Source organism: Haliaeetus leucocephalus, unplaced genomic scaffold, assembly GCF_000737465.1.
Source record: "Haliaeetus leucocephalus isolate CR32 unplaced genomic scaffold, Haliaeetus_leucocephalus-4.0 Scaffold173, whole genome shotgun sequence".
Classification (NCBI taxonomy): domain Eukaryota; kingdom Metazoa; phylum Chordata; class Aves; order Accipitriformes; family Accipitridae; genus Haliaeetus; species Haliaeetus leucocephalus.
Window position 1 is genome coordinate 2,431,199 of NW_010972609.1, and position 21,336 is coordinate 2,452,534.

The window sequence follows — 21,336 nt, forward strand, 5'->3', positions numbered from 1 at the left end:
CCCCCCCGAGGCTGTGCAATGCCAGAGGAACCATTGTCGTGAACAATGGCCAAAAAAACGAGTTCCACCAGTCAACCTTTTTGCAACTGAATAGAGTTGTGCCGGCTGCTGCATTTAGTGACTCCAGACAGCGAAGGACTGTAGGGTCTCTGAGCAAAACGTGTGCAGGTGGAGAAGGTGCCATTGGAATTTCTTCTTTAGAGCAGGAGACGATGAGTTTTGTAGAAAGTCCGATTGCGTTCATGAAGCTTTAGAGTGTTTCAAAGGGTAAACTGCCTGAGATTAGCTGGGTTTAGCAGCTCCTACGTGTGTGTGTTCAGCTGTGTTCACTTCAAGTTTGACAATGGCTTGGTCAAATTCCTGGTCAAATTTTAAGGGACAAAATAAAATCCAGTGTTATTTTTATAAGGTTATTAGCACTGATATAAAAAGATTAAATGAGAAGAGCATGTGCAGTTTCTTAGCTTCTACAAATCTTTCCTTACCCACCGTTTTTCAACACTAGTTGATACTTTTCTTCTGTGAGTTATTCTCTTTTACAAATACGTATTTTAAATGTAAATCCTGAAACCTTATCTTGGATGAATTCTAAACAGAGTTTGACAGAGAACTGCGTTTCAGCTTGTTGGCGGTAAACCGAACAGTCACTGAACATGAAAACGGTCTGAATAGCTCACAGCACACTTACAGCAGTTTAACTCTGCACCAGAAAAATGTCATTAAAAGGATTAGATTCTGCTCCAGAAAGAACAGCTGGAAATGGTCTGTATTCATTTTGCCTGGTTTACTTTTCACTTTTTCATGGTCTGGCTTTACAAAGTGTTTCAAGGTAACGGTCCTGTCCCTGGGCTCCACCTTTTGGTTAGAAACAAAGTGGTTTATTTTGAAATATCTGTAATGAGATCTAATAAGAAGAGAGTAACTGAAGACATGGAGAGGGGGGATGATGAATAACCACGTAAAACATATTAATTAAATTCACTTCTCTTGAAGTAGATTTCCATCCATTCTTTTGCGAACAGTTATTTGTCACCTTTCGTAACAATTTGAAAGGGAAACCATGCAAGGGTCTGTATATGGTTTTTGGATTTCTGACACAGTGATGTCAGTATTGTAGGAAATCCCAGAAGAAAACAGTGGAAATCGCAGTATTTCGTATCTCGCTTTATAGCACATTTACTTTTTTCTGGCTTTTTTATTTTTTCTATTTAATTCTTTGAAGATGCTGAGAAGTTTCAATCGCTTTACACCTTGACCTTTTTTTTTCTGTTGTTGGGTTTTATTTGTTCTCCTATCAACTCATAAATAGTTAAATTTTTAGGTAGAAGAGGATAATTACCATGTTTCCACTTGAACTATTGTAGAGCCCCAAGGTCCTGTCTTGGACAAATGTATTTTTCAGCAGCTCATTGTAATTTTGGTTTTGACTGAAGATCCAGCAAAGTTAAAATCCACACCCATCCGTAGAGAAGGGTGCATTTTCCGCCTTTAACAATAGCTTTATTTAGTAGTGGTTTAATGACTCCTTTGCTTTGGACTTGAAAAGGGGGAAGATTTCTGCAGCGAGGGGGGCTGTCCTGGGGTTTGCAGGATGGTTTCGTGTGCTGTGCTGTCCAAGTTGACAAAGAAGAGCCAATTCCGTTGATGATGATTATGCAAGATGGCAAAGTGCTGATAGACTGTGGAAAAATACAAGTCTGAGCCTAACCGCTTTGCAAACCTGTTTCAAAAAGCAGCTTTGAGGAGTTGACCTGGTGCTGTATGTGGGCAATCTAGAGTAGCAACGTTGTTAGTCGCATTAGGGCGAGCAGGCTGAGGTGGGGAGGGAGAGGAGGGTGCTTCGGGTGCTCGGTTTCATAGAGAGCAGGAGGCACCTTTGTGGGAGTTTTTAAGTGATGGCGGTGATGGTTTTTAAGTGGGTGGTTTTCATATAGAATACACTTTTAACATTTTTTTTTGTAATTTTCAGTAATCAAAGTAAAGTTTCAGGTGATTGATCAAATAGAGAAAGGAAAGCCCAAACATTTCAGCTTCAGGTTATGGTTGAGTAGACTTTTGCTGACATCAGAAATTATTAATTGCACCAGCTAAATTACAAAGATGTTATCTTGGCTCTGGGAGCCAAGAACAGTGTAATTAGGGCTGTTAGATTCCCCATTCTGCTTCCTTGCTTTTGACTTGAACCATCGAGGCATTGGATCAAGGTAAAAGTGAACTAACTTATGTGGAGGGCTTGGGGTTGTTTCAAGAGCAATGTGAAATAAAGATACCTCAATTTGTTAACAGATGCTGTCCTCTCGAGAAGCTGCAATCTTCACCCACGTGCAGATACGGACACGGAGTGGCGTGTCCTATATTGTTGGATATTACACCAAATACGGTGTCGTGGGCTTCTTGGGGGGAAGAGCTTTTAGTGTAATGCATCATTGACAGCAGGGTAAACAGTATATGTGCTTTAATTGCATTACTTTTTTAGCAGACTATGTTGTATGCTTTTAAAATTGCTTGCACTGGCATCTAAGTTACAGACTTCAGTGAATTCTACAGGCATCTCGCTTTCACTAAAACTGTCCCTAGCATTACTCCAAACGACAGTGTCAATAATGGTTTATGTAGGTTTTCAAAATTATTTTCAATTTCTTAAAATGTTGTGTTTTCTTGTTCTCTTACATCCTATTGTTCTTCTAGCTAGAGACTGACCACTCCCACCCTGCTACTGAAGTGGTTTTTCTAAATAAAGCTAAACCTGAGATGTCTAGTTTTAGCTGACAGAGCACCTTACCTTGTCAGAACAGCCGTGCGCATCGGTATCGCGGCTTGGTGTCATCAGCGCGCCCACAAGAGCTGTGTTGCTTACCTTCTGGCAGCCAAAATGCTAGACCTCTATCTTTGGACCTCAAAATAGCTAATCTGTTTTAATTGAGTAACAGATTAGTAAACCTGAAAATACAGAGTTTGTGTTGTCCATACTTTCCATCAGAACGTAAAAGACTAAAAGGCGGGGATATATTTAAGGGGAAGCCACAACCATCAATGTATTCAGGTGCATGTTTCTACCTTTGTCCTCAGGCACGTGTCCCAGTTCAGAAGGGCACTCAAATGTTTCCATAATGCCTTAGATTGCCCAACTGAAGTCAACAGGACTGGCTGATGCCAGTAAAACTACTTATGATTAACATTAGATGCATTCTTTACATGCTGATGAACTGGGGCCTGTGATAGTTTAAGAATGGCTAATGGTTGGAAAGGTAATGTTTCTGTACATTACAGATGGAACCGGGTCACACAGAAGAACATTATTGCACTGGGGGGGTGGGCATTGCCATATCTCCATAAGAAGGAAATTAAACTGTTAAACATGGACAACATTGGCATTGCTGATATTATTTTTAGTGGGATTTTATTATAGGTTCAGAAATAGAAAAGATGTTAGTTGCTACACAGAACTTTGGAAAATCAGGAGAGTATTCTTTTATGCAGTTATTTTAACAACTGTTTTGTAACCTTATTTATAGACTTATAAAATCTAGGAATTGTAACAGATTTCTGTTACACGTTTTGAAATAGAAGTAAATATCAGTTATAGGGCCTGTTTTTAAAACCTGAAATTTAGAAGTAATATAACTTTCAATATTTCGCATTATAATATTTAACTGCCTACTCTAAAAAAAAGGGGCTTCAGAGAAGTCTTTCAGTTCTTTTCCAAGTTCTCAATTTCTCCATACTAGGCACTGGGGGGGGGGGGGGGGGGGGGGAAAATCGCCCCCCCCCCCATTATATCCCATGGATTTCTTTGTATGGTCAGCACATCTTTCATTCAGTTATGCTGAGGAAGACTTTGGAAAATAGCAAAGAAAACTGTTGTGTCGAATCTGGCTGGCTGGCTTGCTCAGACTCAGTGGGTCTCGCATTGTGTAGGGAGTTTCATTTTAACATGTACTTCTGTTTTGTATTACAGCGGATTCCTCTTTAAAAATATCCAGGTGAAGGCAAATCTAGGAAAAAAAAAAATTACATCTTTCCTTTAAATTGTAGCATCACCACCCCTGTGGACTATAGCTATATCAGGAGAGCTGGAGTGTCTGTGAATTTACCAAACAGTGTTTGGAAAATCCTTCTGCAAAGCCAGGGCCCTGCCTGTAACTGGGACGCTCCTGGAAGTCAATCAGAACTGGCAGGAGTGTGTTTTGGAGGACAAAAAGAGGACACCAGACGAAGGGCCACCTCAAGGCTCCCTGAATCGCAGACTGCAGCAGGGGCCAGCGGTTGGTCCCGGTGTCTGTCCATGTCCCTCCTCGTCCTCTGCCAGCAGAGCAGCCTGGCTGAGCGCTCCCAAATTTCCCGAAGGCAAAATTAATCCGGCGTGCCGAAACTGTTGATCTGAGCTTCCTAGCTGGCCTCGTCTACAGCGATACGGGGAGAATTGGCACAAATGACGGTGCTGGCAGATTGATGAGGACCGTAAGTGGGAACAAAGCAGTAGCAAAGAGCAGCTGCGAGCGATAACCCTTTCTGCGGGCGCGCGGAGGAGTGCTTCCCCGTGGCCGCTACTGCTCCTGCGGTTCCGCAAATGGTGCTGCTGATTAAGCTGTGCTCAGTTCCCTGGAAGGCCTTAGGTAGATGCAGGTGAACAAAATACTCCCAAGTAAGCAAAAAGCAATGAAAAATGATGAAAGCATCATTAAAGCCCATACGGGTAGCTGTTTTGTAGCGCTAAGCGAGAAAAAAAGAAATGCTTTTCATTTCAAAGTTGCCGAAGGTTATACGGTGAGGCTATATAGTAAATCAGTGGTGAAGCTATGAATAAAATTCAAGAAACCGGACATAAATTGCCTTTCTTTACATAGTTCAATTACACAACACGCAGTTCCATTTTAAATGCACATATCAAACGTGCGGTATATCAATTTGTGAATGGCTTTCACTCTCTGATCAAAAAACTCCCTGCAATCTCATTGTTACAAGTTTGTAAAGCAAACAGAAATGCAATAGGGAAGAGACTCTGGAGCTCCCAAAATCTGAGGCTCTGGTCGTAAATAGCTAGAGAACTGCCAGGAGATAAGCTCTCACCATTAGCTTTCGCAAATGGTCTGTGAAATATGTATTTATGCGTTTCCAGCAGCAGTTATCCATCAGTGGACTGAAATGTCTTCACAGAGCTACTTAGAGGACAGTGTTTCAATCCCAGCTTTATTGTTCTTGGAGATGGAGCCCTTGTAAACCAGTTTATAAATCTCTTCCTTAAGCAGCTTATTTTTACAGGCATTTTAGGAGTGGAGCATCTGGCTTGACTTTTGGATCGTTTTGATTCTGTCTGTTCTAACACTCAAATCGCTTCAGGCGTGGACCTTTTTTTGTTGGTGCTTTCTGTGTCCTAAACCTCCAGTTACGCGTTTCTCATTTACTAGAAAACGTTGAAGCTCTCTCATGCTGGAAGAAGGTAGTCCTGAACAGCAAGCTGTTAACATACCTCCTTGAAAAGGATGTGTGGTAGAGCTCAGGAGGGTTATGTACCATCTGAACAACTAAACTTTCAATTACTAGAAATTTCTGAGACCGGCGATGCTGTCGATGGTAGATCCAGGTCGTTGCCCAGGTCTATGTAACAACCAGGTACACAAGATTGCTTCAGGGTGAATTTTTTCCTTGCGTTGAAGCTCCATCTCTGCGTTACGGCTTAGTGAGTCAGTGCCATGCCTACCTGGAGATGCACCACCACCTTCCCGGGCTCTGGGACTGCAGGGATAGATTTCAAGGGTCACTTGAAAGTTTGTCTGCTCGTACAGACTTTCGGTTGAGTCAGGAAGAGTTGCATCATTGGTGCTATTGGCTTAATGATGGTATACGTTAGGCTTTGTGGCAACCGTATAGTGGATGAGCTGTATGAATTTAGACTTGAAGTGCGAAGAAGATAACTTAGGGAAACGAGCAGACCGTTTTCATTTGGCAACCGCAAGTAGGACAAGGCATGTAGAAATAATACTTTTCCTTTTGAATGATGTTCTGTCTTTTGACCCTTGTTTTCTACCTTTGTTGTGCTTTTTCTCCAGCTGGGATGACAGCAGCTCTGTCAGCAGTGGGATCAGTGACACCATAGATAATCTCAGTACCGATGACATTAACACTAGCTCCTCTATCAGCTCCTATGCCAACACACCTGCCTCCTCCCGCAAAAACTTAGACGCACAGGTAAGATTTCTGCCTTAGACAAGCAACATTAATATTTATTATTTTCTCTGTGCAACAGGTATAATTGTTTTAAGTTGGATGAACTTGAACGCACAGAGAGCCTTCGTTACGGACAGTATCACTGAAAAGGCAATGTCGAGCAGTAGTAACCGCCTTATTGTATATGGCAATTAGGAATATTTCCTCTATGCGTGGAATCCGTGGCATCTCTGCTGCGGTGGTGTGGCAACAAATGGCTTCTGCCTTCCTAGCCGCGCTGCTGTACAGAAAACATGCATCGGTGGGTGGGATATTTTATATTTTTTTTTTAGCTCTAGAAAAAGTATTATGGTTTTTCTTAAATAATAGAATTTAATTAAGTCAACATGAAAGTTTGAAGATTATTTACACTTCCATCGGAAATGTAAGCGTGCTAGGCAAATGAAATAGATTATTTTAAACTTCCGGGGCTGCGTGTTACTGCAGGCTTTCTATTTTTGGCAGCATTTCATGGGAGGATAAATTTTACATCCATCGGCAGCATAAGCGTACATTTTGTGCTCAGACACCACACATCCAAAGAGGGTAAAACAAGTGAAGGTATCCAACAGTTTTTCATTCATCAGTTAGACTGCATAATACAGAGGTTTGCAGTAATATGAACTGCTTTTTTCCCCGGTTGTATAGAATTTTGTCTGGAAAAGTGCCGGACTAAGAAGTCCAGCTTTGCTTTTTGTACACCCGCCTGCTCAAGGGACTCGGGTGTTGGGTGTCAAAGCAACCGGGATGCAGTGACTTGGCATTGCAGCAGGTAGAGGAGAGGGATGTAGGTACGACCTTCTCCTCTGTTTCTTTCCTCTTTATTCTTCTCCAGTCCTTTTCATGACTGGACCCTCAATCTGGTTTTAAATATCAGTTTTAATCTAGACTTGTGGTTGCTGTGAAGTGTTACTCTGCCTGCAAGACTGTGGTGCAAGCATATATTAGTCTTTGTTCCCTTGCCACGAAGTGCATATTTGAGCCTACATTAAAGATTTCCAGTTAGCCTCTGGTTGTGTATCAGCGACTGCATGTGTGCTTGAAACTGCTAATACAAGTCCCATACAAGTTGAGAGGAGTTAAGATCTATCAAGTGTGTTTTTCAGTAGGTAACAGAGAGAGCAACACAGACAACTGGAAGTATTTTTTGACAATTGTTACTGTCTCAGCGTTGTAATACTGTTGGAAAAAAAGGAAGGAAAAGGGAGACGTGACTAAACGTTAACCTAAGGGAAAAAAAATAGAAACTCATTTGACTTCTATCTTCCGATGGAATCAGGTTCTTGGAAGCACCTCTGAGAGATCAAAATCTGTGTTGACGAACTCCTCTTCCCCCTCCACAACTATTACAGCATCCAAGAGAGAGCAGAGATACACCAGAAGAAAAGCAGCTGACTCTTGTACAGGCAGTGGAGCGTAGTTGTTAGCAAAGGAAGCTGGGAGCCAAGACGTACAAGTTGTGTTTGCAGTTTTTTGATGTGCGTCCGTGACCTGCTTCTCTCCTCAGTTTTCATGGCTGAGAATATTTATTCTGGGTATTACTATTACCTGCAAATTATTGTCCCTAAAATACTTTGTTTTCATTTGAACAGAATATCCTAATCTTGTCAACCAAGGGAGGGGAAATAACTCAGAGTGATGGAACCAGGCGTAGCTTGCAGGGTTGGTTATTTGCTGCCCAGAGCTCATGACACAGTGAATGCTGCATATATCCCTTTTCTGTCTTACCTGGAGTACTGTATGATGGCCTGTGCCCAGGTTTGCGTTCCCCTGGGTGCGGTGAGCCACAAAGGACTGGCAAACATCTGCAGAGGGATATGGACTTCTCAGGGTCCCCTGCTTTGGTTCTCCGAAATAGCAGGCACTTAACTCTTAAGCTGCTGCGATTCTGCCACATCTTTTCGAGATGGTACAGAAGCTGGATTTCAGGTAATTAAAGAGGGAGCTTGAAGCTAGTACATGTGCAACTGGGAGTCGAGACGAATAATACAGCAACATCAAAGGGAGACAGCCCTAACATGTCAGCGTCTGCCGATAAAATCAGTAGCTTATGCGGAATCGTCTCTGCAAAGGAAGAAGATGTGGTTGCAGTAGGAAAAAAGTCTCTGCTAAGAAACTGATTTTCAGCTGCTGAGTACCCCATACTCCAGAAGCCGTAGTTTCTCTGTCTTTGAGAAGTAGGACTTAAAGATGATATTAACTCCATCTTCACAGACATTCGTAGTTGTAGCCCCTTTTTGTAACAACGCTATGAAGATGTTCGCAAGTTGGATCTGAACAAGCTAGTGATTGGAACCAGAACTTGCCTTACCATGTTCCCGTGTCTTGCTCTGGTTATGCCAAGTACCAAACCACTTCATGTAGCTATACAACTTTTGGGCCCCTAATATTTTTCCCTTATATTGCACAGACTTAGATAAGTTACATTTTACACGGCACTGCATATAGTATGCCTTTACAGTCACATCATACACGTATTTTAAGGAGAGATTAAGATCTGGTGGGCATTTGAAAATAACTTATTTAACTGAAATAAGACGGAGGAAAGGAAGAGATCAACTAATGAACTTGCTCATGTAACGCTAAAAAGATCAGAAGATGGAAAGAAAACGATTCCTTTAAATAGAAAACAGCAGCATCTTTAAGCTGTTGGATCAAGACAACTTCTCGGTTTCGCTGGAGCAAAGATAGCTTTGGTCTGTTCACACCTTCGTAAATAGATTTACAAAACTAGGAATAAGTTGAGAAATCCTGGCGGTTACCGCTACTCCCAGCTCAGTCGGGCGGCAGGCTTTGCTCCCAGCTCATGCTCGTTATGTCTTGCCGTGACCTCCAGCAAACAGTATTTCCACTTTCACCCACTCCAGGCCTTTCAGGCAGGTGGAGTTTCAGCTGCAATCCCGAAGCCAGGTTTCACCGTGTTTTGGTTTTGATTCCTTAGTCATGTTTCTCGTGCTGTTCTCAGTGTTTACCGTTAAACAGAAACATCTCTCTGGCCAGAGGGCTTCAAGGGTGGATGTGCAGCATTTCAAAGGCTACGGAAAAACTTTGGCTGTGAGCGTGGTAGTGGAATGAAATGGAAGAGAGCAAAGATAAGAGGACTTCTTGTAATGCTGTTCTCTCTGTTGAGAATGTACTATTTTGAGAGATGTAAAGGAGGGGAACTACAAGGTACAGCCATATTTCGTAGTCAGCCAGAAGTAGAATAAGCCCTTTACTAGCCACTAGCTGTATTTCTTGCTCTGGAACGTTAACGGTGTAAATACACAATTCCAGACAAGGTACTTGAAGCAAGATACTAATGAGAGCATGTGAGCGATGATGTTGAGGTGGTTTTGTTGGTCAATTATTTGTTACTTCTTGCCTGTGCTCTCTTCCAAGATCTGTAAACGGAGGAGACGTTTGCATGAAACGATGATTTTAGAGAAACACGGGACATAGAAGCAGTCACATGGTGAATTTATTGCACACCAAGCAATGGTCATAAATAGAAAGGTAACCACCCCCAAAGCTTGCAGCCATATGAAAAGAAGGAAGCTAGAAAACAGTGTTGCATTCAAGCCTATGCTGAGTTGCTCTCTTCGAATGGAAAGGCAGGGAACCGGCATTTGCGTAGCACGAGAAAAGTACAAGAATATAATATCTAAATCCATAATTCAGTGAATGCTTGTTAGTCTGATGGCTCAATATGCAGACAAATAACCCAGGCCCTAACTATTTCACATGCCTGAAGAAAGACCATTGTGATGTGTGGTGTCAGCTTTCACATACTGATCGCTTAGACTAGTTTTTCAGGCTCTAAAAAAAAAAAAAAAAGTAATTACCATAAAAAGCAGAGGAAATTAAATCACAACTTCCCTATATTCTTTAATATTAATGGTGTGATCTGGTAGGAAAAGTCATAAACTTGAAACATACTTTAGGAACTTAAAAATAAAATATAGCATTTTGCTGGAAGCGTGGTAAATGATCATGCGTCCTTTCCTGTGCTGTGCTTTTCTGATTACCCAAAGAGAGTAAAAGGTTGTGGGCTTTCTAATGCTTTGGGGTATGTAAAATAATTTCCTTTTAAGTGAGATTACCATTTGACTACTGCACAGTGCTGAGCACATTCCTCTTCTGCTGAGGCTGCAGGGAAGAAATGGCACTCAACACCTTACCAGAATTCACCAACTCTTACCTGGGACCTTCGTGATCAAATGTTGAATTTCGTGGTACTGTGATGGTTGGAGAACGCTTCATCTGTGACTTTTTTTATCCAGATCAGGGCCAAATGTGTGGATATTCGTCATTTGTGCCTGATCACAAAATAGTCGGTTGTGGTGTTACAAAATTTGCCCAAATGAAAGCATTTGACAGGAGAAGTAGAATTCTGCAAGGGTAATCATTAGCTAATGTATGGGGAATATATTATATATATATATATATATATATATATATAGGGTAATGGATGTAATTTAAGCATTTCTGAGAATTTGGCAAAGGCTTGCTAATGAGAAGATTTTATATTTGAATTTGAGCTTTGCAAAATTCTCCATAAAAGACTGGTAGCACAATCAGTCTGTGCAAAGAATAGGGAAAAAAACCAGTTTGTATAGGTTGAATATAAATTAAAAGCTAAGGTAAGTTATGTATTTAAGTCAGTCTTGAGTATTTTTAGAAAGTTGTTGGGGATTCATTTTTCATCAGTTCTTGGGTGTCCTTCTACTATGTTAGATTAGAATGAACAGCATTCCACGGCTTCAGATCTGTTCAAAAAGCTGCCTCCTCATGCTCTGGAGATCAGATTGCCAGACAAGAGATAGGAAAGCAGCAGGAACAAAGGAAAGCTGGCGGCACAGGTTTGAAACGTTTTTTTGGCATTGCAGTAAAAGGGTTTGTCAGAAATTCGAGATGGAGGATTATAAATGTCATGGAGCTGAATGTGTCCTTTATAAATCAAGTGAGGGTTTTTTCGTTGTTTTTTTAAATTTATTTATTCTAAGGGGCATGGCTCTTAGGTTTCGTGTATTTTTTCCTTAGCGTATTAAAAAAATATGTCATTGCTGGGGTTCATTTCTTGCTATGACATTCCTTTATCAAAGGCATGTTAGGTTTGTCGGTACTTAGAGATGACTGCTGAGTTGGCTAATCAGTTTGATGGTTCTCATTTATGAAGCTTCTTAAAAGAAAGGCTTGCTCTGAAGGTTGTATTGCAATTCCTTATCTGTCCTAGACTGATGCAGAAAAGCATTCCCAGGTTGAACGGAATTCCTTATGGTCCGGTGATGAAGTCAAGAAATCAGACGGAGGATCTGATAGCGGCATAAAAATGGAGCCGGGATCTAAATGGAGGCGGAATCCCTCTGATGTGTCAGATGAATCTGATAAAAGCACTTCTGGTAGGAAGAACACTGTTATTTCACAGACGGGCTCCTGGCGACGGGGCATGTCGGCTCAGGTTGGCATTACCACACCAAGGACTAAACCTTCAACCACCTCAGGCACATTAAAGACACCTGGAACAGGTGAGAAAAGGTGTAAGATATAAACAAGCCAGAAAGCGTGTTCGGTATGAAAACAGTTTAAATACTTTCCAGAGGCAGAACCTGAACTTCAGGTAATCCTGTCTTTATTTTTAGGTATTGTTTTGACCTATGCAGTATCTCGTGTGTCCACATTTCTCTTTCTGTTCATTTGAAAATGCCTGTTTTGGATTAGTACACTGCAAAAGTTGTTTTCATGACAACTCTAGACTTAAGCCAAGCTATTTACTGGGCACAGTATTGCCGTATGAAGAACAAATAATGTAATTTCAGCTTTTGAAGTCGCAGTTAACTTTAAGAACATACAGTATGTGTGGTTGAGGAGAATTCCCCCCTCCCCCCCCCCATACTAAACCAGCATGTTAATTTATACTAAACGCTATTTAGTTCTGGATTTTCTTATAAATGTATTAGTGATTTTAGCACTTGCAGATGTGTGAATGAAAATGATTGAATTTGCATAATCAAGTAATATAAGTTAATACCTTTCCTTTTATTTGGTCGTGTACGCAATTGTACATGAAAAAGTTGAAGTGAGATAATTTCTTGAACAATGCCTTTTAGGAAAATTATACTAACGGCCTAACACTACTTCTGTCTAATGATAAAAAGGGACCAATCTGTGGTAGCTACAGAGGGAAACGTTTTTTCTCTTATCTGTCACTATTACATAAGACTGGTCTGCTTCTCGCATTCTTGAGGGCAAACACACCGCATACTTTTCTCTGGCAAGTCTGCATGTGTAACTCACTCGAGTGGCATGTAAGTGCAGTGCAGACTAGATCATAACTTTTAACCACACTCTGGTGGCTAACACGCTTTTGCTTTTCATGCTGCTTTGAGTTTCATCATTTGCTCGATGTTTTCAAGTCATTAAATATTAGAATTCTTTTTCTATTTTTGTAGGGAAAACTGATGACGCCAAGGTATCAGAAAAGGGTAGACTATCTCCTAAAGCTGGACATGTTAAACGTTCCCCATCAGATGCAGGACGCAGCAGTGGTGATGAATCCAAAAAGCTTCCCACAAGTAACTCTAGAACAACTGCTGCTAATGCTAATACATTTGGATTTAAGAAACAGAGCGGGTCAGCCGTAGGCATGACTATAATCACTGCCAGTGGGGCAACTATCACCAGTAGATCGGCTACCCTGGGAAAAATCCCAAAGTCATCTGGACTCATGGGTAGGACCACTGGCCGGAAGACTAGTGTCGATGGCTCACAGAACCAGGATGATGGCTACTTAGCGCTTAGTGCCCGAACTAATCTTCAGTATCGTAGTTTACCCCGGCCCAGTAAATCCAGTAGCAGAAGTGGAGCTGGGAATAGATCTAGCACAAGTAGCATAGACTCCAACATAAGCAGCAAGTCAGCTGGGTTGCCTGTCCCTAAAATGAGAGAGCCTGCCAAGGTAATCCTTGGAAACTCTCTGCCAGGATTAGTCAATCAGACTGATAAAGAGAAAGGGATTTCGTCTGACAACGAAAGCGTGGCCTCATGTAATTCTGTTAAAGTGAACCCTGCATCACAGACTGCTTCTAGCGGAGCTCAGAGTACTCACCAGCAAGGAGCCAAGTACCCCGATGTGGCCTCTCCCACTTTGCGCAGGTAGGCAATAAATTCGTTGATTGTGCAATGATGTTAGTCGGAGCTGAATGATCAGGACTCTTCGAGCCAGGCCTGGCTGCGTTTTATGGAGCACTTACTATTTAGTGTCCTACATCAAGGTCTTTGTATCTACGTTTAATTTCACATTGGTTGGCCAGTGTTGTAAATACTCAGTAAATCACATGACAGCAGCAAAAATTTAACATTTGGGAAAAAAAAAAAACAACCTGTCTGGCAGAAAGTTTGGCAATTGTGATACGAGTCTCTGTTACAAAAAATGATACCTGAAAACTTTATCTGTGCAGCTATCGCAGGACTAAGCGTTTTCTTACCTGAAGGTTACCGAAGAGTTCTCGCACCAATGTATATGTCACAAACCTGGAAATACTCCAATGGTGGATCAAATTATAAATTGACAACAAGAGAGTTACTTCAGATTTTCATGATGACAACGGCATAATTTGGCCTGCCGTGCCTAGATTCACATGCCTAACTGGAACCAATCTTTCAGTTGTGTCGATGAGGCCAGTGTGTTGCGAGACTCAGCGTCAGGTTATTCGCCTGTGTAGAAGAACCCAAAGTGAAGTTACTGTCTAAGCTGGGTTGAATTTTCTTTATTTTAATAATATTTTTTTAAACAAAAATCTTATTTGTCTTCTATTTCTCCACAACTACCCCACACGTTATTTTAACATTAACGTTGAGTTGGTCAGGAATTAATTTGTTGATGCAGCATGCATCAAAGCCTTGATTATTGGTGAAAGGTTCCGTTAATATTATTTTTCAGTTTAATTTGACATTGAGTAGCTTGTCTCTTTCAAGTTGCAGTGTTTTGCATTTCATTTTGTCTTGACGCCCATAATACCCATACAGTTATGCTACATCATCCTGCTTCCAGTGATGTGAGAAAGCCACATTCCATCTGAAGCACCAGCGCAAGCATAATGGCTGTGATGGCAGTTTAGGCTAACACTTGTAAAGAGTTGTAAACTGTTTCTTTTTAGATGGGTGGTTTGATTTGAAGAGCCTATGTGAGGATAATTCAAGACACTTCCTTTTATTCCTGGTTTTCATTAGATAAGCCATGTCCTTTAGAACATTTCATTTTCATCAATGGCTGCTCAAAAAGAAAAGCTCCAACAGACCTTTCATTTCTGAAGTGTACCCCATGAGAAATGCAGATTTTTGGTGTTGCAAGCCTCAGGCACATTAATCTTGAAATTTGATCAGAAATTTTTTTTTGATTACTGGAAAGCCACATCACTAGCTATGTAATTGAAATACTACATTAGAAATACATGAAACTTCAAAGAGAAGACACTGAGGCTCAATTTCACTATTCCCTCATTTGATTTCTAATTCCAGTCTTGAATTTTCACCAGACTGTTTAAATTGTCTTGTATTGAAATGCATCAGAGTTGAATTGGGCCTCATCTGCTTATTACTGGTTTCTAGAATGACAATAAAGAAGATTTTGAGCTTAATTTTCATAGTCAGTTGAGACGAGTAGCACATTTTTTTCGCATATTTTCTCTTGGCCCTGTAAATTTTTAATATTATGCGATAAATTAGAATCCATACCTTTGTAATGATATAGATCTACCTGTAAGTCTGTGAGTATACATAACTTCTATGCTGTCATAAACAGTGAAATTCTATAATTCTGCTATGAGGGCCATCCCTGTCTCTGTTTTCTCAGTATTCCCTTTAGCTCCGGTATTACGTATCTGGCATGTCCCTTAAGTGAAACCATCGTTTATCTTGATATATTTTATCATTAAATTGGCCCTTCATGTTTAGCAGTATATAAGACACTGCTTCTCTGTTGATGGGAGACCTGCGTGACCCAAGAACCAGCTCGGATATGTCAATCTTTTGTCAATAATGGTAGATAGGAGTAAAGAGATGTCCTTCCTTGTAGGGTATGTCCTTCCAGAGTTAATCTCTGTATTGATGCGACTGTCTTGCTGGGTTGGATTTTCTCTGGACTGAAAGGAATGCTCCTCAGACCACATCCTCGTCTGAACGCATTTGTTAGGAGGTTGGGGTTCAACCAGACACTGCCTTTGGCAGCAACACGGTTCTGTTCGTGCCACAGTGCAGCATCCTCTCAGTTGTATTAGGGTGCTGTTTGGGGAAGACTATGTAGCTTAAAAACAGCTTGTGAAACTGTTGTGTGGGTGGTTGGGGTTTTTTTAAGCTCTAGGGTCCTACATCCAAGAGTACGGTTCCCCCAGTACAACTGAAGAGGTGGTATGCGATGGCGTAGTAGCAGGAATACCCTGAGCTGGTACTGCTGCTGAAGGCCGTATATCATTGCAGTATGATTTGACATTTTTCTTCATACTCACTTTAATAACATTAACTCTAAATAGTCTCTAAATCCCTGAAGGAATGGGTTTTATCATTCAGACTGACTCATCTAAGTCAGGGTCTCCTAATCAGTGAGGTGTAATGTGGTGTCCAGGTGAACCAAGTTTGCCAGATCCGTGCTGGTTTGCGAATGTCTGTCTACATCAGGTGCCGAGAGGATCACAGAGCAGTGATGGATTATGAGATGGATGTAGGTGGGCATCTTAGCCTGATCCAGCAGTGTTGTCCAGGTGCTTTGTGGCAAGTATGCAACAGCAGCCATCCAAGTTGAGATGCGTTCTGGGCGTCTTGCGCAGGTACGCTGGAGCTGCAGGTAGCACCCGTGCAGTAAGTACAGTACAGTGCTTCTGGGCATGACTGGGCTTACTGCACGTGTCCTCTTGGGTGCCCAGCTCTATTACACAGCCTGGGTTTCTGGGAAGCGTTGGCCAAAGTGATTTAGTGTGCATGTGCTGTACAAACAACCCGGGCATACTCAAAAGCAGAGAAAGTTCTGCTCGGCGTATACCCACCCGTAAGTCTTTGGGAGCTCATGTATAGAAGTGCTGTAGTCCTCTATTCTGAGGACTACAGTCCGATAGATAACCACTTTGAAAGATTTCATCCCCAACATTCCACACTTGATAAGAAAAAAGCAAATCCATATAGATAGGTGGGAGGAAAACTAAGGTTCCAAAGGCAGTTGCAGGAGCTAAGTGGCCGAAACAGAAGCAACATTTTGGGGTGGATGTTCGAAGCTAGAGTCAAAAGATACGCTTCCTTCATAACTTTGAGGATCATTTTTACAATGATTGATAAGCTAGTCTTAAGCACGTTTACTTCTAAGACACTTTTGCACTTCTGAGAACTTTCCCATTGACTGTTAATGAGGGAAGTGAAGTTGCGTCACAGGCAGCAACGATGCAAACTAGAGGTGCTGCAGTCGTCCTCCTCCAGCCACGCTTTTGTATCCCCTCCCTTGCACTAGTTCTGGCACTCAGCTAGTCTTTTACTGAGCCAGTTCTGGGTACCGAAGCAGGTAAAAATCTCATCGTACACAAAAAAAAATAGTTTCCGGCCAGCTTGGCTCCTGAAATGAGACAAACCTACATTTGGTATCAGTAAATATCTTTCCTGTTAATCCCAGAAAATGCTGCTTCTGTGCCGAGCATTTGGGGATTTGCACAGAATTTACCTGGACAACAAGCTTTCAACCTCTAGTATTCCATGTTTGAGATGAATCAATGCTGTGTTTCTCTGGTACCCTTTTTCCTTAAGGAGCAGAAGAAGATACGGCTGTATTTCAGTTCTGTGAAGCTGTATTTTAGCTTTGTGAAAGTAGTATTTGATGATTTGGAGAAGACACACCTAAGATAGATTTGTAGCTATCGTAATTGTCTCCGGGCTTTATTGAAGGCAGAGTGAACACAAGGATATTCATAAATTTGTAGTTGCATATGTCCAATGTAGGATCATTTACTTAATATTGGTTTTCTGAAGCTAAGAAGATATATGGTCTAGATATAAAATGCCCTTGCATTTAATATTCCATTGTATGTATTTTTCACGTTGTCTTTTTTTACAGACTTTTCGGCGGCAAGCCTAGTAAACAAGTTCCCATCACAACGGCTGAAAATATGAAAAATTCGGTAGTCATCTCCAATCCTCACGCTACTATGAACCAGCAGGGTAATCTCGATTCACCGTCTGGCAGTGGTATGCTGAGCAGTGGGGGCAGCAGTCCTCTGTATAGTAAAAACACAGATATGAACCAATCTCCACTAGCTTCTAGTCCCAGTTCAGCACATTCAGCTCCTTCCAACAGTTTAACATGGGGTACCAACGCAAGTAGCTCTTCTGCTGTTAGCAAGGATGGCATTGGATATCAGTCGGTCAGCAGTCTTCATACCAGCTGTGAATCCATTGATATCTCTCTGAGCAGTGGAGGTGGGCTGAGCCATAATTCCTCCAGTGGCTTGATTCCAGCCTCTAAAGATGATTCTCTGACTCCTTTTGTCCGAACCAACAGCGTTAAGACTACGTTGTCTGAAAGGTTAGTGTTTTTTTCACTCGTTTCCATTAAGTTTGTGTGTATCTCAAATGTAAATGAAGTCCTGGCAGCAGGAGCCAACACCGTAGGTACAAATCAAGCTGTGCTTCTTGCAAGATAATACTGAATGGTATTACTAGAACACAGAAAGAAGCCATTCCAGGCAAGGAGCCCAGTTCAGGGCAAGAGGGATGGGTTCTGGTGAGGTTTTTAATTTGCTGTGATAGCCAATGTGACAACTTTGCTTGCTACCACATTATACCTAATATTTGAATTTTGCATCGTATATTGTCCTTCCAACAATCTCCTGTTAGTTGATCTGATAGTGATATTCAAAAAAAGCTCCATCGTTATTATCATTTTGATTTGAGAAGCCAACTATTCCTTATTAAACTTCTTGTTTATAATATTTGACAAGCTTTCAAACTGAAAGAAATGCTGAAAAGAGAAGTCCCTGTCTGCTTAGTCACTTGATCCCTTCTCGGCCTCTCCCTGCTGCCCCGTCCCATCTCCAGCTGCTCCCTACAATGTTTCCGTACAGGAATTCATGCGAATGCTTAGGGAACCTGACTGGGAGGTGGATCCAACTGAAAAATGATCACCTGAAATGTATTTCAGACTGATCAGTTCCCCAGCTCCTTACACGATGAGGTTCATCAGTATCCGTGTGGACACAGAGCAGGAGCTGGGAACAGACTGAGCAGGGAGGAGGGAGCGGGACTGCTTTTTCAGCATCAGAGCTGTATTCACAGCACATCGAGCTAACGTCGGGATAAATCACACAATCGCTTGCAACGCATGCCCTCTGAGAGACCTGTTGTAGAAGGGGGTAGTAGCCCTGCAAGCATTGGAAATCAGCTATATCCTGACGTGTAATTATGTAGTCAGGTAGCAAAATTTTTGTAGTTGCATCTCCATGGAGAAGATTACCGCTGACTATAATGTTCTGACAGTTTGGGTTTCTGTTTGTGTTTTATTATAACTCCTTTCTGTTCTCTCCTCTTTTCATTCTAATGTTCCTTCTCTTGTTTTCTGTCTTGTTGGACTGATTCTTCCAGCCCTCTTTCTTCCCCTGCTGCTAGCCCCAAATTCTGCCGAAATACTTTGCCCAGGAGACAGGACAGGTAATGCTGTCTCAGGACAGGAGTACGCACAAGGCTGTAGGTTTTGTTGCCCATCTCAGTGAAGCAAATTGTTTTGTGACAGACTGTGCTCAGTTGAGTCCTCTGCTGTGTTCATCGTTCAGGTGTGAACTGACACAAAGACATGCCAGTGAGAGTCCCCTCAAACACCCCGTCTATCTACCCAAATCAATCTGGAGAATGGCATACGGCAGAGCTGGCATGTTTTTGGTGTTGCTCTTGTTACTGGGAACATCTTTTGGTTTGTGGGGGTGTTTCCCCGCCGCCTCCCCCTCATTTCTTTGCCAAAGGCAATTTGAAAATCTTGCCGTTTTTTTTTTCCTACCAATCTGAACTCTCACTAGCATTTCAGCATTCCTCTGGCATGCTGCTTTTCTCACTGCCTTTCAGGCCTGTCCTTTTTGTCGTGAAGTCCCCGTGTCATTCAGTGTCGTCAGTCTTTTATTGCAGTTTGGCTCATGAGTGTTTTTCAGGGACTTGGGTACGTTCATCCTTCTAAAGACGAATGCTAAAGTTCGGAAAAGATGACCCATATCTAAACATTCTGGCTCACTTTTGCTCATTGCTCTAATTATAATCACTCCCATGGTGTAATTTAGCTCTAAGGGTTGTCGTTGAATTTATTCATTTAAGCATATGGATATTTTCTTTAAAAACAAATGAACAGACTCTGCTCGGTCACAAGTTCATCAGTTGTAAAAACATAAATATTTGCATTTTGGAGGACTAATAGATTCATTTTACTTTGCTAATGGAATTTAAGCTAAGATTTGAAAATTCAAAGAGTCTAGGCTCAATCATTTTTACTGCTATACATTGCAGCTGCATAACAGTAATTAGCTGCATTCCCTAAACGGTGTCTGCTGAAAGAAGCATCCATTTGACGTCTAAAGAGCCATTTTTGTTCATTGTGGGTAGGAGAAATAACAAAATCACGTTGTGAACAGATGAGAGTCATTGGCATGGTACCAGATGCATGTTTGTGCAAATCCACACCTGGGTAAGGAGGTTTTTGCATGTTTCTGTAGGAAGGCCCCAGCACCTTTTCCTCTGAAAAGGTGATGCAGATGTTTGTCCGTCCTTCGTCCTGATCTTATTCCTTCCCTTTTGTTCTTCTCTGAAGTTCTTTTCTTTTAACTTTTCTGCAGCGACCCACATCTTGATAGGAACACTTTGCCTAAGAAGGGACTCAGGTATTGGTGTTTCCACACGGTTTAACAGCTTTTGTTGTGGCTTTGGAGTTTGCTTTGTGTTTCTGTTGTGGCTGGTGGTGGTAGTCGCAGTTTGCAAGAGGTGGCAACAATACTTTCTTTCTTTCTTTCTTTCTTTCTTTCTTTCTTTAATCCTCAAAGGCGGCCATTGACCACTGTGCTTTTTTTCATCCAGTGGCTTCTCCGCTTGAGCAAGAACTGTGGCTTTTGCTGGCTGAATTGCTGAAAAGCATCTCGTAAACCACCACTGGGCTTGGCTTGAAAACAATAATTTTGTAGCTTCTGTGGCTATTACGTGGAATGAATTGAGATCATTTTCACCCAGAGAACCTTGGTGTTGATATACAAATAGAAAAGATTTTCAATATCATGCCAAACCTTTAGGATGAGATTGGACATATTGATTTACAAAAAATATTTGCCTCAGAATACCTAAATATATAGGGCTCTTAGAGATAACTTCTGCTTTTCTAGAAAAGAACAAAAAAGTACCCAAACAAACTTTTGGCAATTGTCTTCTCATGTGTTTTGTAGAGCTGTAAGGTCGTGATTTTTATAACATAAAAAAACTGCACCCAAAAAGATTTTTCCATTGGTACAAGCAATTCTAGCAAGATAATCGACATTAGCTGTATTAATTAAATGCTTTAAGTGTTTCAGAATTTCCAGAAGATACCTTAGACTAAAAGGCTTCAGAATTGCTTAATGCAGCTTCAGGGATCACTGAGTTGATGCCTTGAAATTGCAGCTGCAATTTATTCTGTCCTGTACACATTGCTCTTCACAGTAGCTTTGTCACATGAGGTCGAGTGCTAAAAGCCTTTCTTAAAATGGCACTTTGTTTAAAATGTTTCTGTGGTTCTCAAGTATGTCTCTAATAAAGACTCTTTTAAGACTGAGACATTTGAGTGCTGAAGAGGTAGGTATTAGTGCTGAAAAAAAAAAAAGTTCTTAGTCCATACAAGTAAATCAAGTAAAATGATTCTTTAAAGTCGCTCTCTTAATAAACTGATATATGTGCAAAGTTTAAGAGATGCAGATAGTCAGGCACTGTTACTTAAAAGTTGAGGCATAAGCGGAAGAATGAAAGTGTTTTTTGAAAGTAGTTTGGGTTTTTGCAGTGTTTATTGTAGCGTTCACATTGCTTGAAAAATAGTCTTAATAAGTGATATTTTACTGTAGAGTATTAAGTTGGAGGGAATCTAATTAATTAAATAGATAATATCGATTAATAATAGGC

General features: G+C 41.3%; 1 protein-coding gene across 4 annotated transcripts in view; it reads left to right on the plus strand.

Moving 5' to 3' along the window:
• NAV2 (neuron navigator 2) overlaps positions 1 to 21,336 on the plus strand; it is a 416,926-nt gene that overhangs the window by 357,249 nt on the left and 38,341 nt on the right. For all 4 annotated transcript variants that reach the window (XM_010563702.1, XM_010563699.1, XM_010563700.1 and 1 more), the window contains 6 exons: positions 6,051 to 6,189; positions 11,423 to 11,714; positions 12,639 to 13,341; positions 17,279 to 17,746; positions 18,802 to 18,867; positions 20,034 to 20,078. In XM_010563702.1, the coding sequence (XP_010562004.1) occupies positions 6,051 to 6,189; positions 11,423 to 11,714; positions 12,639 to 13,341; positions 17,279 to 17,746; positions 18,802 to 18,867; positions 20,034 to 20,078 (1,713 nt within the window). The remainder of the gene's footprint in view (positions 1 to 6,050; positions 6,190 to 11,422; positions 11,715 to 12,638; positions 13,342 to 17,278; positions 17,747 to 18,801; positions 18,868 to 20,033; positions 20,079 to 21,336) is intronic.